A 15,922-nucleotide genomic window follows, 5' to 3' on the forward strand; every position below is an offset into this window, starting at 1 on the left:
ACTTTTTACTTCTTCCGACATTAAAAATTAAGTTATTTTCACGTCAGTTGTTAATTTTGTTGTTTAATTTCTTTTTTTTGTCATTATTCTAGAGCTTTTGAGAGACAGTATTAGCGCCTCGAGTCTTTTTTAGAGGCTCCTAGGATAAAAAATTAAATAAAAACATCAGTAGGTGAACTTAACCCATGGATTTTAGCGTTAGAGCTAATTTCTTTCTAGCTCCACTAATGCTTGTTGTTTTGGATGGTCACCTTCGACATCGTTCTGTTTAAATTTGGATACCGAGATAACCAAGTAAAATTATGTGACGAATAAAAAAAGTGACAGAACAATACTGACTTAAAGGACTGGATGAAGCTTGTTCGAAAACTTGTGTATCAAAAATGGTCTTAAGATTACGTCGATATGCCGATGAGTATTGAAACTGCCTTAGATAAAGATCTAAACTCAATGACCATGTCCCCTCATCTCACAACATCCACAATTATTTATACAGCATTTGGCTCGAACAGCCTGCAAAGCCTCATTAACGTTTTTTCAAAGTTGACCTCTCTAAACCTTTTATACACATATATTATGAACCCCATTTATAACTGGGACATTAGACAGGTAAATAATTGGTCACAATTAAATACATTCTATTATATACAGTAACTAAAGAAAAAGTACATGATTTATGTTTTACTTTGTAGAAACACGAGTTCGCTTATTCCATGAGAAATTGAAACCATAAGATTTGACTTTTTCTGGTTGCTCCTTTTCTTTTTCAACAAACCATTCCCAACCATTCTTGTCGCAGAACGCTATAGCATCCTCTTTTGTAGTAAATTGAAGCTGCATATTCGACAGAGGATCTCCGCTGTAAAAAGAATATGTAATTCGATAACAAGAAAATATAATTGTAACTATCTAGAGATACAATTTAGCTATGAATACTCTCACGTTGAAGTCCAGCCCATCAATGGATTCTCCCAACGTTCTCGAGTTTCAAAGCTTATCTGCCAACTTTGAGTATTATCTGTTCCGGATTGCATTGCGTTCTTAGTCACCAGACCAATACGAACTAGTCGGCCTTTAATGTGCTCTTCAGGAACACCAGTTATCGGGGAGATCAGCTCCTGTGAACAGAAGAATCAAACTATACTATTTACATAGGCCATCTAGTCGTATACAACTCAAAGAAGTGGATAAGCTTTTTTCTAACTAGAGAAGATCCTTTAATACTCATACATACTGTACGCAAAAAAAATATTGTTTTTTAAAAATCATGGTGGGCTACTCCATTCTCCTCCCACCAGGTACTAACTATGCTGGGGTGTTACAGGCCGTGAGGATAGCGGTGCTGCTATCCTGAAAAGGTGTTGAATGCTGAAGAACTATCAGCAAAGAAAGAAGCAATCGTAGATGAAGTGGCCACAGATAGAAGTGTAAATGAGATTCGAGGGCATACTGTGGGTGGACTATGCGAACGAAACTATGGATTAGATGTCGGAGTAGGCGTCAGTGCTTAGGTGGACAGGGGAAACAAAGCGCAAGGTCGGAAGGATAAAGTGATACTAGACAAGAGTCCTGAATCATAGAACACAGACAATATTGTACAACGGCGCTACAATACTCCACTTGCAACAAGTGGATTCATGTCTTTAGACACACGTACTACGGCAAGAGTACCGCTACTTGGACTTAGCATTCCGTAAAGCCCATCAACCCAAAATGTTTTTGAGTATATAAATCGAACATTTAAATTTCAAAATTGTACTTTTTTTTACACAGAACACACAAATAAACAAAATTTCCAATTATTTACTCTTTGAAAAAAATTACACAATATTTAAACAATATCTAACGCTAATGGCGTTAGATCTCGAGCGCAATAGAAGTGCTAACTACAAATGATCTGTAAATACTGTCAATGTGTTGGCAACGCAGTTATAAAATCAGGATTAATTATCAGATCGCAAGTGAATACTTGTCGTTTTCTTAATAATTAGAACCTACTTCTAGGAGGCACGGAAGTAACTAAATTTTATGTGGTATGCAATATCTTCTTTAAAAATGTTCGAGGCATTTTTATTATTCTCTTACTCATTAATACTCTTAAAAAATATTAAAACTGTCCGGTAGGACAGTTGTATAAGGGTTGATCGACAAAATGTGCACGAAAAAGCGTAACGTTGAAAAACACCCAACTTTGACAATTTTTTTTCTCTTTTTCTATAAAAGATAAAATTCCCAAATTTTCTTTAAATTATAGGGCAAACCCTCCTTTATCACTGTATTTGTTTTGTAACGACCCAGATTTAATAGGTTTCAAGAAAAAAGTTGCCGAAAATGAGCAAAAACGGCTTTTTCAAAAAATGTTCTTGTTCTTGTTCTTCTTGTTCTTGTTACCTTTTTTGTAAACAACGTAGCGCCTAAACGCGTGAACCGATTTTCATGAGTGAGGTGTCATTCGATTCGGAATTTTATGTAGATGTGCCTTTTGGGGGTCTCGATCCTATACATGGAATGGGAGAGGAGTTAGCCCCCTTTATGCAAGGCCCCCTCCAAAATTATTATTACTAATTACTCTGTAAATCTTGGCCCGATTTTGATAAAATTTGGTAGGATGATAGGGTTAGGGCTCCCCTACGTAACATTAAAGCGGCGATCAGCTCTTACACTTGTTAAGGGGAAGTATAGCAATCGTTTCAAATTATCGACACGTGAACCGACCGAAGTGTCATTCGAATCGAAATTTTGTACAGATTTGCACTTTAAAAGTCTCGACGCCGTGCCTCATAAGGAGGGGAGTTCGCCCCACCCAAATAAGGCCCTTTCTAAAACTATTATTACCAATATTTCTATAACGCTTAGTACGATTTTGATAAAATTCAGCTCGAATAAGTGGTTAAAGCTCCTCTACGTTGCTGATGCTCTTGCACCTACTAAGAGGAAGTACTGCAATCGTTTAAATTATCAATGAGTGAACCGATTTAAATCAATGAATTGTCGTTCGATTAAAAAATCTTTACCTCTTTGCCTTTTAGGGAGAAGTACTGCAATCGTAGTTTATTTTTCTTACTCCTCTTAAAAGGAAGTACTGAAATCGCAGTTTAATTTTGCTATTTACGTACAAATACCTTCCTATGTTATTCAAAACGCTTTTTCAAAAAAATAGTTATTTAGAATGGTTTGGGGGAACGCAACTATAATCATTCTTTAAAAAGATCTCTCCAGTGGAAGTTACGGTTCCGACTTAACACCTTATCAGGTTATAATTATAGAATTGCTTATTCCAAATTTTAAAAAATCTGTAAAGGAGATATGTAACTTTGTAAAATGGACAAAAAGGAAAATCTATCCAAAAGGTACAAAAATCTTCTTAACAAAAACTTACAGTTTAAAATGTTAAGTATAAGGGTTGATTAAACGCCAAAAGGTACACAAATCAGCAAGTACCCAACATTTCATTAATACTTCATTAATATTTAAGTAATTCTACTGCATTAATTTTCATTAATAAGTTATTTTTTAGAATTTATTAGATGTCACAGACCCTTATGCTGGCCACTTCATTTATAATATTTTTTTTGTTATAATTATGATAAATCACATATATGTACATGCATGTTTAAGTAGAAAAAGACAAAGTTAGAGTAGGCTACTGTCTTGAATTCGTCTTACCGAAATATTCGAGAGCACAAATAACACACAGTTATAACAAGTAGATTATTCAACAACAATTATTGATTTCTCGATTGTAATTTAATTTAGACCTCCTAATTTTACTTATAGTAAAATACTGGAATAATTAGCTGTCCTAAAAATATGCATATCTTATTTACTTTATATTACACATATACAACATTGTGGGATGAATACCTACATTGAGAATGTAATTGAAGAAAACTATGTTACTTGCGATAAAGCCAGATAATTATTATAAACGTTTGACTACTTCATAAAATAACAATTACTTTAATCGAAGAATGAACTTAAACCGACGATTTTTGAAAATCATTGATGTATGTTGGTGAAGTTTCTTTTAAAAGAAAGTTTTGAATTTTTTAGCCTCATAATTTTTTTTAATTTTTTGTAACGTTTTTCTTTTTAACCTGTAATTAATAGTTTCATTATTATAGATAACTAGATATTACAGTCAATCTACAGTGCTACTTGAACATATATTTTGTAGACGAAAATGGCCAGCATAAGGGTCTGTGACATCTAATAAATTCTAAAAAATAACTTATTAATGAAAATTAATGCAGTAGAATTACTTAAATATTAATGAAGTATTAATGAAATGTTGGGTACTTGCTGATTTGTGTACCTTTTGGCGTTTAATCAACCCTTATACTTAACATTTTAAACTGTAAGTTTTTGTTAAGGATATAAAAAAATAGAATCAAAATTCAAAATTAGAGGTAAATCAGATAACTGAAGGCGCCCATGTACGGTATAAATTTATCAGTTTTACTCGAAACCAGCTCTTTTTTTTTTAATTTTGTGTACTAATTGTAAGGTATATAATATCTATAACATTTATACGAAATACTTTCCAACGGAAATTCACTTACGTGGCTTTCTTAGGGAGAGTCGAAGTTGAACTCCCCTGTGGTGTTGTAAGTTCAGATACCCTCCCGTTTGTCAATTTTTTTGTATTCAGCCCTAGACTAAACAAACATACCTTGTGATCAATTTTGATTGTCTCCAGGCTGTGCGCTTTATGTCGTTCAACATCCTCTCTTTTCATCAGCGCATATTTCTTATCCACTTGAGGCGCTACCTTAACATTCTTCAAATCTTTGTATACACTATGACTTGTTGAAAATTCTTGTACAGATCTCCATAATTTGTTTAGGTTGAATATTTGATTGCGATACATTTAACAAAAAGTAATAAGTAAGGGTTCTTCTATTTTTCAATTGTTTAGAAGTAACCTTTGTTTTGGTTAAATGAAAGTACAATCAGCATAACCTGTTAGCTATAACCTACATACGAAATAATTATATAAATTTGTTAGTATAGTTATCTAATTAAAAAAAATTGATAAATAAATGTCATAATATATTTTTATAAGTTTAATTATTTATGAAAAATAATTATAGACAGCAATCTGCTTCAGTGGCTCTAATTGATGAAACAATAAACATATGTGAAGCTAGTATTTTAATCAAATGGAGTAAAAGAATTATAATAAAATTTAAATTTGTGAGAAAATGTGGACGTTATAAAAATACATATTATTATTAAATTTAATCAGTGAATAAAATATTTTATTTTTGACTGATTTGCTGCTAATAGGTGAGTCTGTAATTTTGAATTCTACTTTGCTTCAAGTTTATGTAAATTGTGATTCTGTGAGTGCATTCTTTCTAGTTCTCCGGCAGTGACGATCTGCGAATTAATGGAAAGTGCATCGGAAAAATATTAAGACGTAAGAAAAATTTGTGTATTTTTATCATTTTGAATTAACTTTTTTTTTTATTTTACACCCACATTAAGCTTACTAGTTGCAATTCATGCCGTCATTTTCCATAACTTGAACCCTTCTGCTAGACGACGATTGTTTCTCAATTATTAGAAAAGGGGTGGTTTTGAGGGCTACCTTGTGAAAGGGAGATTGCCAGTTCGAGTCCTGCGTTTTAATTGGAGAAGTTTAATAGTGATATGTGCTTTCCCCCCGTTTACGTCACTTTTAGTCGTTAATCGTAAGCCCCGCTTACGACCCATCCAAAGAAATAGGCTTTATACTTAAATAGACTTTACTTATTATTATTATTTTTTTTTTTGGTGAAGAAGCTAGGCTTACACTTTTCTTAGAGGTTGGATTTTGATGATTTTTCGTGAATCCAATAGTCCCAATAGCAGAACAACTTATATGTGCCATTTTCAGAATCACTCAAAACTTAGAGAGCCAGCAATGATACATTTTTTTAAATTGAGCAGTTTTGGTTTAGCGTGCCCTACGATCACCACTAGAATAACTACCATAAAAACTAAGTTTAGACGATTATAACCGCAACAAACCTCTTCTATATAAAGAACCCTAATAGTTTCGTTTTTCAGTTCAACATTAGTAATCTACTTCCTTAGGAAAGGGATCAGTTCAGTGCTTTTTGCACTGGACACCCACACGGAGATTGAAGTAATTTGTATCATAATATTCTGTGGCAGTTTTATTATTTATATAACTTTGGCAATTACAGTTATAGCTTTTTAAAATTATTTCCATTTCCAGCTCACGTTTCACAAGGATTCGTCTTCAAGGTTTCCCCGCCTAGCAAGAAGTTGTCTCCACAACCATTTCAATAAATTCTCAAAGAGTTTCTTCGCTTGGATACAGCCTGATTGGAATATTCAGACAAGATGAGCAGCCAAGATAAAGAATTAGAACAAGAGGAATCACGAGTGACAACAAATGATCAACAAAGCACAGGGGAGGTGCCTTCTAATAAAGGTTATTTTTGACTTTTGAAGAGCTTTGAATCTAGGTTACCAGGGTGTAACAAATGCCTTTGCGTTTTTTCCCTTTAAATGTTCAAGCAACATGTTTACCAGCAGTTACTCAGTAACAGTTTTATTTCCAATGTGGGATAAAAAAAGGAACGAATGTGCCAAAGAGATAGCTAATTAGGGAGAATAGCTCTCATCACTTGAATTCCTACTAATTCTGTCAATGGTCAAAGCTGTTATTTAATAACTCTCAGGATAAGAAGCTATTTGGACGGAGAAATAAGAATCTTGAGTGGGAAATAAAAGACTCTGCTAGAAATAAAAAAGAGAAAACCATTTTCTTTCCAACAAATGTCAGATTTGTTGATTTGTCAGATTCAGCGGGACCGTACACGGACAAGTAAGCACTTAATAAGCTGCTCAGCACTGCAAGATGTTGTATCATCATTGGCTCTAAACCATGTTACTTCACTTCGAGTAACATGTTACTGGGTTGCTCGCTGAGAGGATGATAGGGGCGTGGAATGAAAGCATGGCCCAGTCTGGAAAGGAATGACTGTGTCTCGCAAAGTTTGGAAGAAAGTATCCTAGTCTGAGATTGATGCTGTACATTGTTGTGTAGCGGGTTTGGATTTTTGTTCTAGTCTCGGTTTACGTTGTTTTTCTTTAGAGTAACTATATAAGCACTGAGGCCTTTTGATAGCGTAGGGCTTAATTTTTTTTTTTCAAAAAAATTAATAAGCTTGGTTTAGGAAGCATTCCATTCCTGGATTTAACGCTAGTGTCGCCTGCTATAAAAGTAGATCCTTGCATTAAAAAAAAGAAAAAAAAAAGTGTCACATGCCTCAAACCGAATTAGATCAGGTCAACCAGTTGTGCCCAATCCGGCGAGAAAGATTTGGAGAGAACTAGAGGTGCTGTGTGTGTAGTAGGACGAAGAGAGCAGTAGAGCGATTACAACCTAACACTATTGTACTCGGTTAGAACACGTACACTGTTTTGACTGAAAATAATCTTTGCCTAATAATAATAACTCAAGACCTCACAAATCAAGTTAAACGTGAAAGCTTTAAATTATGAGCTTCTCCCTGACCCAGCTTTAAGCCCAGACTTGTCAACTAGGTTTACTGCTCTATGGACTCAACTTATTAGGTGAACAAACAAACCATTTTTGAATTGTAAGATGAAAAAGTGCACTAATTATATTATTAATTATTAATACATTCTAAGTACACTCATATCAAATGCTGGCTTAGTTTACTAATTTTTTTTATTTAATTTACAGATTCAGACACGACAGATTTCTCGAAGGATAAAGAATTAGCTTCAAATTCCCCGAAAGATGACTCCTTATTGGAAGAACTCATGCACAAACTGACATTAGCTCAAGGAGAGGATGAGACAGAGGTAAGACATTTAATTATTTCAGAAAAGGTACAGAATACTGGCTAAATATAATATCATCTATCTGTGGTCTTGGTTCGTAAAGAATTTATTAAAAAAACTTGGATGCCACATAACGATGTCTATAAAAATTCCGTACTATAATAAAGATTAGAACTACTGTGGATTAAAACAAAGAAAACATCGCTGATTTTTCCGTTGTAGCACGCATGTCTTTTTTATATTTCTAACCGGTTTCGGATATTTATATATGGAAATCTTTTTTGGATTTTCACGTATGGGTATCTAATAAAGAATAGAAATATTCAGTAAATCAACTATAACGCGATCACATTCTTTAAAGTCATTGTGTACCATTCAAACAGAGACCAACTGAACTAATCTCACCAAAACACATTATAATATAAGAGCATGTTGCATGCAACCTCTGATATTACTCATTAATACATTTTTTAGTAAGGAATTAGATTAGAATTCATGTTCATAAATATTTAATTCAACAATAATTATTTTCCTGTATTCATAAACCAGTTGGATGTTCAGTCTTGCCTACTTAAATTCACGCACTTCCCCTACAAAATACAATTCCAGCTTTCCAATTCTAAACGATTACCTATCCACAATACATGAAGAAACCTTAAATAAAAACTAGTTTTCATTAATTTTGTTTCACTATTTTTTTAACACCAATGTTCACGATAAATTAACATTTTAAGTGACACAAATACACACCACATAAACTCCCTCCATCTGTTAGCAAGTGCAGTGTGGCGGAAACTTCGTTAAAGTCAAATTCTACACCAAACTGATTAATCAACCTCCTATGATGGATGAATATCTGAAAAAATCAGGATTTGAAAAAAAAATATGCGTGTTAGAGCGAATGAAATCAAGCATATTATCCAGCGGACCTAACCATTAATTCGAAAAAGTTCCTTACTTTTAGCTCACATAGGGTGGCCTTTTGAGAAAGAAGGCAAGACATCTTACAGAAAGATTACGTACGGTACTAAGGTTTTATGCTGCGCTACATAACGGCAAGGAAATTGAACAAAAGACGCAAATCACGCATAGAGAGAAAAACGAACGAAGTTCAGGATCGTTTCGTAATGTTGTGGACGCTTGGAAATTGCATTTAAATTCTTGAAAGATCTTTCCTACTCCTTCGCAAGATTCATAGAGTTATTCATATGAAAAAAGTTAAACAAAATGTGTTTGACCTCCCTAGAAACCTGCCTGTCATTCTGAACTCATCCAGTACCGGATAGCACAACTTGAGTTTTCACCCTTTCTGATGGAGCGTAAATTGAGAAATGAACTATTTTCAGATTACTTCCAATTGTGACTCCCGTCACAAGGTAGACGTAAAAAATTTCGTTCTTGCCTTCTATGCCATTAAAGCACGTTATTGAAATCACATCTCCAGTAGGCTGAAAGTTGTTGAACGATAATTCTAGGGACACTTTCATAATCGTGAGCTGAATCCAGCTGCCATTTCTTACCAGACAGCGGCTTCGAAACGCTCCAGAACTTTGAAACATCTTAAAATTTGTTTGTTATTCTTGTCACTACACCTGAGTGAAATACCTAGCACTCTCAATCATTAGAATCTAACTTAGTCTGCAATGTAACTAGCGCGCAACATTTTATAACTTCTGCCTTCTTTCAATAGCATGTTAAATTCAATGTAATTTTTTTTTTGTACGTGTGTTTCTCTCCTTAATCTTCATAACTGAACAAAAAAAAGTTTATAGAAAAAGTGGTTCTAGATTCGCAGGTGAGAAATGCAAGGACAGAAAGTTAGAGAAAGTCATTGACCCGAAATCATTATCAAGGTCACCCACCAGAGTGCATACGACTCTGAGTAGCTCTAATACAACTATTATAGTTTTATAGCCAATTTTAGCTTCTGTTCTTATTAGGATGGATTTGAGAAGCCGAGCATAGTTGAGCTATTCAAAACCAACTTTACCAAATTGTGCGCTAACTTCATAAGCTATTTTTCAAATGCTAACTCTCAAAAGGTGATTAAAAAGAATTATATTTATTTATGTGTGCTTTAAGGCAAAAACCAGAATATTATGCTGCACATAAATACTGTAGTCTATTAAAACTCGAGTCAGTTAAGAAGCATTGCAAAGCCAGACTGAACACTCATTTAAGGATGTTACAGGCTGTGTGAACGTTTCTCCCACAAAATTTGTTTTTAATACTATACTCCAGTGCGCAGTGTGAACTTACTACAAAGTATTTATGACAGCACTTACTTGCATTACAAGCTCACAAATTTGAACAGCGTTTTTCTTGTAGAATTTAAATTTGAATTTTTAACACTTAGGACCAAGAAGGTTATACTTTGGAGAAAATTGGTGATTGCTATAAGAATAATCAATTCCAGAGCGTAATTACAATGGTTGGGGCCGGAATTTCAACAGGTAAGTGAAATTTCTGAGAATTTCACACTTCGAGATTTTATGGGTCTCAGCCATTAGGTTTTGTGATCCCACATGGTTGTAATTTTTATATTAATGAAACGTATTGCATTCGTGGAGTTTTTCGATTTTGAATGTCCACTGGAAATACCTGTCTTGAGATGACATGAAATAGATGAAAAATGAAATAGTAAATAAATAATTGGATATGTATTAAATTAAATTAGTGATGGTAATATCCAAAGAACTAGAAAATGTCTCTATAAAAAATTGTGCAATTTGAAGGTAATCTTCGCAAGTAGCAATACTCTACAAAATCGAAAAAAAAAGTTTTTTCTATTCACAAAATATACGGAAAATAGAATGATTATTATTTACAGTTGTTCTGCTAGTCCATTCTCGCACAATAATTTCCAAACACGACGCTTGCAGTCGAATCCTAATGTCTTTGAGGATGTGGGGAATAAAGAATACTATACAGTTGCCGCGGATTTCCTCTTGCCGCGCAGTTACACAGGAGGTAATTAAAATTCCTGTTTACTGTGAAAGGTTAGAAGACGAGGTAAAACTAGTTCAAATAAGTTGATCCAGGTGCTGCTGCCACTTAGTAGCCTTAGTATTATATCAGAGGGGTATCAATTAATCAAATAGTACTATTACCACCTGACTTCTTCTATTACTCGAAGAACTACGTAGTTAGTACCCCCACAACTCTAAATACATGAGTTTATACCTTAAGTGGTTTATTTTATAAAATTAAGCCTTCACACCTAACTGTAGACAAAATTTATTATTTTGTGGAAATTGAAAGTAATTAATAATAGCGAATAATAAAAATGAGTAGTATACATAATAAATTAATTAAATACAATAAACAGGAACGAAGGAGGCTAACCAGCGTTTTTAATTTCTACCTTAACAGTGTTCACACCAGATTTATTTATTTGGTTTTCAGCTGCTGGTATACCGGACTTCCGATCGCCTGGAAAAGGACTTTATCATAATTTGGCCAAATACAATCTTCCATATCCACAAGCAATTTTTGAGCTGGTGTATTTCTTGAAGCAACCAGAACCATTTTTCCAGATAGCTCGAGAACTGTTTCCGGGGTCATTTCATCCGACGGCTGCGCATTATTTCTTAAAATTATTGCAAGAGAAAGGACTACTCTTGAGACATTATACTCAGGTAAAAGTCATATTTTTTATTAAGCGCAGTTGCCGTTTCTGTCAAAATTACTTCAATAATTTTATAATGATTTTGCTTGGCTGGGATTTCCTGAAGCAATTTTAGTGAATATTACATATAATTTACTTTCTCTTTCTCTATTAAGAGAAAGTATTGTATTGTGCAGATTTTCGAGTTTGAATGTTCACAGAAAATTTTTGTTTTGAGAACTCTTGCTTTTACTTAATACACTAGATCTATAACTTTTGTTTGGAACATTTTTCTAGGAAAATTCGATTTAGAGCAATTCTGGAAGAGAGAGTGGTTAGACTTTCCTTTAATGTGCCACTACTGTTTATTGTACTGTCTTTCCATTTGTTTTGTATAAATAAGAATCAAATTTTGAATTTCTTAATCTAAAGAAATTGGCTGACCAGAAGTGCTACTTTACTGATTAGAAATGTTTAAACATTAATTTTTCCGTAGTTAAGGGATTTTCTCACGAATAGATTTTCTATGTTTATACGTTTTAATGTGATAACAAACACATACAATTACAACTTTTACTTAAAATATTTTTCCGACAATTCGATTATGGGTATTTCTGAGAGAAAGGATGGGTCGATTCCTTCTAAAGTGATAAGAATTAATATAAGGGAAACGTCCGGAGTTTGAAAAAAAATTGTGATAGAACTTTGAGAGATTAGTAGTTAGCGAAAGTTGTGAGAGTTAACACCAGAATTTTTTAAAATGGCATTTGTATTTGAAAATTTTTATTTTTACTTTCTTCTAATCGTAAGAAGAAAGTATTGTTATCTGGCAGACTTTTCATTTTGAGTATTCACCGGAAAAAAAAATCGATTAGTGAATTAAATTTTCTCTTTAAGATTTAATACCATTTTAAGGAAAAAAGTCATTAAGCATTAAAAAATCATAAATCGAAAATTAAGAATCAGACTATGGTTTATTTATTATATTTGTTTTTTGTCGTTGATAAAAAGTAGCCACCTTTCTTTCCTTTCTTATGGTCAGTTCAACTTGGTAAATCCCCCCTGTGTACTGGATAGAAACTTTATCTCTATATCTCTATATATTCTGTACAAAGTCAAGTATCAAATCTCTCAGTGTGTCAGGGCGTAGATTTTTTACTTAGGAAATGTTCTAAAGTAACAATAAACATTGTAGTATTATCGTTTTAAATTTACCAGAACATCGACAATTTGGAAAGAACAGCTGGGTTGCCTGAAGAGAAGCTGATCGAAGCACATGGCACGTTCTACAGATCGCATTGTGTCAACTGTAAACGCCAGTACACTCTAGACTGGATGAAGGGTACGTTTAAATAAAAAACTATTAGTTCCTTACTGTCTGGCCTCATAAGTTGTGTAGCTTCAAATCCTCTTACATTCCTTAAAAGTATGCTTTTCTTGGGCACATTTAATTTAGTATTGGAAAAAGATACATTGTTTTCCCAACTTCTTCATCGCAATTCTGACGTAATCGCTGTCTTTACTATTTTGTGTAAATGACGCCCCCCAGTCTGTTCACATACTTGAACTCTTAGTTGCATCACACTGAGCATGAGAAAATACATCGGGTCACCCTACTTTATTAATTTGTAAACCTTTTCTTACACACACTTTACCTTGTCTCTTCTGTACTTCTCCAATTCACTCATTATCACATCTTTAATTTCTGTGTCATAGAATTACTGCGGGAACCGTACAACGGTATTGAGGATCAATCCCAGCTAACTCGTCCGCCCTTTCGTTGAATTCTGCCTCGCAGCATGTGCAATGCCGAATCTTTTCTTAACACTTAATCATCAATTTGCAGTTTTGATGTGGCGTGCGCAAAGTCTTGAGCACTGCCTTACTCCCGTTTTGTTTACTCCTCTATACTTATTGCCTTCCTCCAAAACAGTAGTGTCTAATTATGAAACTTATCTCAGCCTAGCAAAACATCTCCAAAGGTCACGAATCTCCCTATTTAAACCTCTGTAATCTAGCTCCAGCTCCAGGCAGGCCAATGTGCACTGACAATAACCAAAACAGTAATAACAGATAGCGGTATTACTCCTCTCCATTAACTCGTTAGCTTACATTAATCGCATGTATTATAGTCGAAATGAAAAACGTGTAAAGTGTCTATTAAGATCTTTAAGAAGAACTTAAGAGTACTCTTAAAAGTACCTAATATAGCCAGGATCCATCGTCGTACAATTTTTGGATGTTTTAAAAAATGTATTCCCTGTTACAGAGAAGATCTTCACAACAGATGTACCATTGTGCGAATCGTGTGGTTGTGTAGTACGGCCAGACATCGTTTTCTTTGGTGAAGCCCTGCCTGCTAAGTTCTACAACTATAGTGCTGAGGATTTTGGAAAATGTGATCTCCTTATCGTCATGGGTTCGTCTTTGACTGTGGAGCCTTTTGCATCTTTAGTCCGAAGGTGAGAATCAGTCTCTTCACTATCAAAAGGAGGAGTGAATAACCTCGTCTGTTTAGTGTCTTAATCCCTAAATGTTTTGGTTAACTTAATTTATTTTTTTTATTTAAATTTAAATTTTTATTTGCGTTTGCATTTGAAGCCACAGCTTTATAAAATTTAATAGATTAATTTTCCTGAAAAATCTATTTATAATTATATCTAAAGTGTCGGCAATGATGTTATCAAGATTAGACATTATTTTTGTAAATAAATTCGTTGTTTGATTAATATACTACGGTCCTTGCTGAGGATTCTTTCAGTGTCTATCTTGAACAGATATGCTTTGCTAAAACCGAGATTAGTGTGCAATCTGCACAATATTCCGCAAAAAGTTTTCTCCATTGCCAAATGAGCGTACTAGTTCTTCTTATCTACTTTCGGGTTTTATTACCAGAACGGTGAACTACCTGCCATCTTGTTAAGATTTAAGACTTTACAGTTGGCAGAAAGGTAGAAGATAGAAGCAGAATACTGAGATGTCCTGTCTCTTCTAAGGCTCTTTTCGCCAGGCTAGCCGACGCTTCATTGCTTTCTGTATCTATGTGAGTTCTAAACTTCAGAGCAAGGCAATATTGAGCCTCGTAACCAGCCTCTTTAAATCTATTGCACTTTTTGCTCTTCGAGATGAAGATATTTATTTCAACATTAGCCTTACGAGTGCTTGAGTGGGCCTACCGCATTAACGCTTTGTCAGAACACCAGTCAGGATTTAGACCTAACACAGGCTGCTAAGACAATATCTTCACATTGTACGTTCTTCTCATCTCATACAGAAACTTTCACCTTTATTTCAATAATTGGAATAAAACATAAACAAAAAGAGGGTAGATATGTACACAGTGATTATGGACATAAAAAGGCGTTCGATTCTATTGAACACAGCTTATGATGGCAAAAATTAATTCTAAATTTAATTAATTTAGTCATAAGTTGATCAGAAGTGATCAAAACTCAAAAATTGCCAACCCGCATCTTTACTGACACTGGTCAAACAAGCAAAATTCAAGTCAGCTTTCGACAAGCATTTGTAAATTCATCCTCAGACTCACAGCATACTACATAAAGTCATTACAGTCTATAGATCTATTACTTATGCAAAGAATGAAAGGGAACTTCAATTGTCGCGTGTCATTTTCAATGGAGTTTCTTATGTTTTTAGTGTGAAGAGAGATTGTCCACGAATTGTAATTAACGATCGACCGGTTGGGCATACAGTCGGCATCAGTTATAGCAACCATTCAAGAGATGTCTTCATTGAAGGCTCCTGCGATGATGGATGTCGTAAACTGGCTGCCACATTTGGTTGGACAGTAAGTAGACCGAAAGTTTGCGATTCGCCGAGCATTATCTTCTGTTCTAACAAAACCTTTTTTTTAACAAAAAAGATCAAAGCTGAATAACATTATTTCTGTTTTAGGAGGACTATGAACGATTACTAGATGAAAAACACATTACGGCTTAGCGTAGATATTTAAGAACTATTTTTTTTACTAATATGGCTGTGAATTCCTTATTATACCTACATATGTTTATATTAAAATTTAATTAAATTTAAAATTCATTAAAATTTAATGAAATTAAGATGACATTGAGCAATTGAAAATGTAAGCTTTCAGGATATGTACTTTGCTCAACGTATGTAATTGAAGTAAATTACACAGATTTTTTTAAATTATGAAATTTACCAAAATATAAAATTGATTGTGAATTCAAATTTTATGATTAATGTGCGAATTAAAAACTAATAAAATAACTATAGCTTATGGAACATCAGACTTTTTTTATTCTCAAGACGCCCTTGCTCCGCTAGATGGGAAGACGGGAAAATGCCGGTTCTAGCGCTTTTTTTTATGTTCAAAATGGCGGCCAGAACTTCCTTTTATTCTCTCCACCCGTCATCGAACTGGATGAAGTATTTGGCCACAACTCCTCATCACTTTCTGTTTGTCCGTGAAGGAAGTTTTTAATCCACTTGCCTCTACTGTTC

The 15,922-nt window shown here is 34.0% G+C and overlaps 2 protein-coding genes across 5 annotated transcripts; one reads left to right on the forward strand and one right to left on the reverse strand.

The window, feature by feature from the left end:
• Window positions 1-621: 621 nt before the first annotated feature.
• On the reverse strand, window positions 622-4,972 carry LOC141459158 (NADH dehydrogenase [ubiquinone] iron-sulfur protein 4, mitochondrial-like). The gene is made up of 3 exons (XM_074137853.1): window positions 4,673-4,972; window positions 943-1,118; window positions 622-859 (listed from the first exon to the last, which is right to left on the reverse strand). The coding sequence occupies exons 1-3, from the start codon at window positions 4,868-4,870 to the stop codon at window positions 682-684; spliced, it is 552 nt and encodes a 183-aa protein (XP_073993954.1). The 5' UTR covers window positions 4,871-4,972; the 3' UTR covers window positions 622-681.
• Window positions 4,958-15,703, forward strand: LOC141459155 (NAD-dependent protein deacetylase sirtuin-2-like). 4 transcript variants are annotated; one of them, XM_074137844.1, is made up of 11 exons: window positions 5,147-5,289; window positions 5,365-5,422; window positions 6,227-6,445; window positions 7,727-7,848; window positions 9,768-9,869; window positions 10,184-10,280; window positions 11,233-11,465; window positions 12,653-12,776; window positions 13,704-13,896; window positions 15,095-15,245; window positions 15,353-15,703. In XM_074137844.1, exons 3-11 carry the CDS (start codon window positions 6,355-6,357, stop codon window positions 15,395-15,397), a joined length of 1,158 nt encoding a protein of 385 aa, XP_073993945.1. In that variant the 5' UTR covers window positions 5,147-5,289; window positions 5,365-5,422; window positions 6,227-6,354; the 3' UTR covers window positions 15,398-15,703. The 4 variants fall into 4 exon arrangements, with proteins under 4 accessions (XP_073993948.1, XP_073993945.1, XP_073993946.1 ...); XM_074137847.1 differs by lacking the exon at window positions 9,768-9,869 and having other exon boundaries at window positions 4,958-5,289; XM_074137845.1 differs by having other exon boundaries at window positions 5,280-5,422.
• Window positions 15,704-15,922: the final 219 nt, after the last annotated feature.

This window comes from Rhodnius prolixus, unplaced genomic scaffold, assembly GCF_049639745.1.
Source record: "Rhodnius prolixus isolate KJV_2025 unplaced genomic scaffold, Rpr scaffold_11, whole genome shotgun sequence".
NCBI lineage: Eukaryota > Metazoa > Arthropoda > Insecta > Hemiptera > Reduviidae > Rhodnius > Rhodnius prolixus.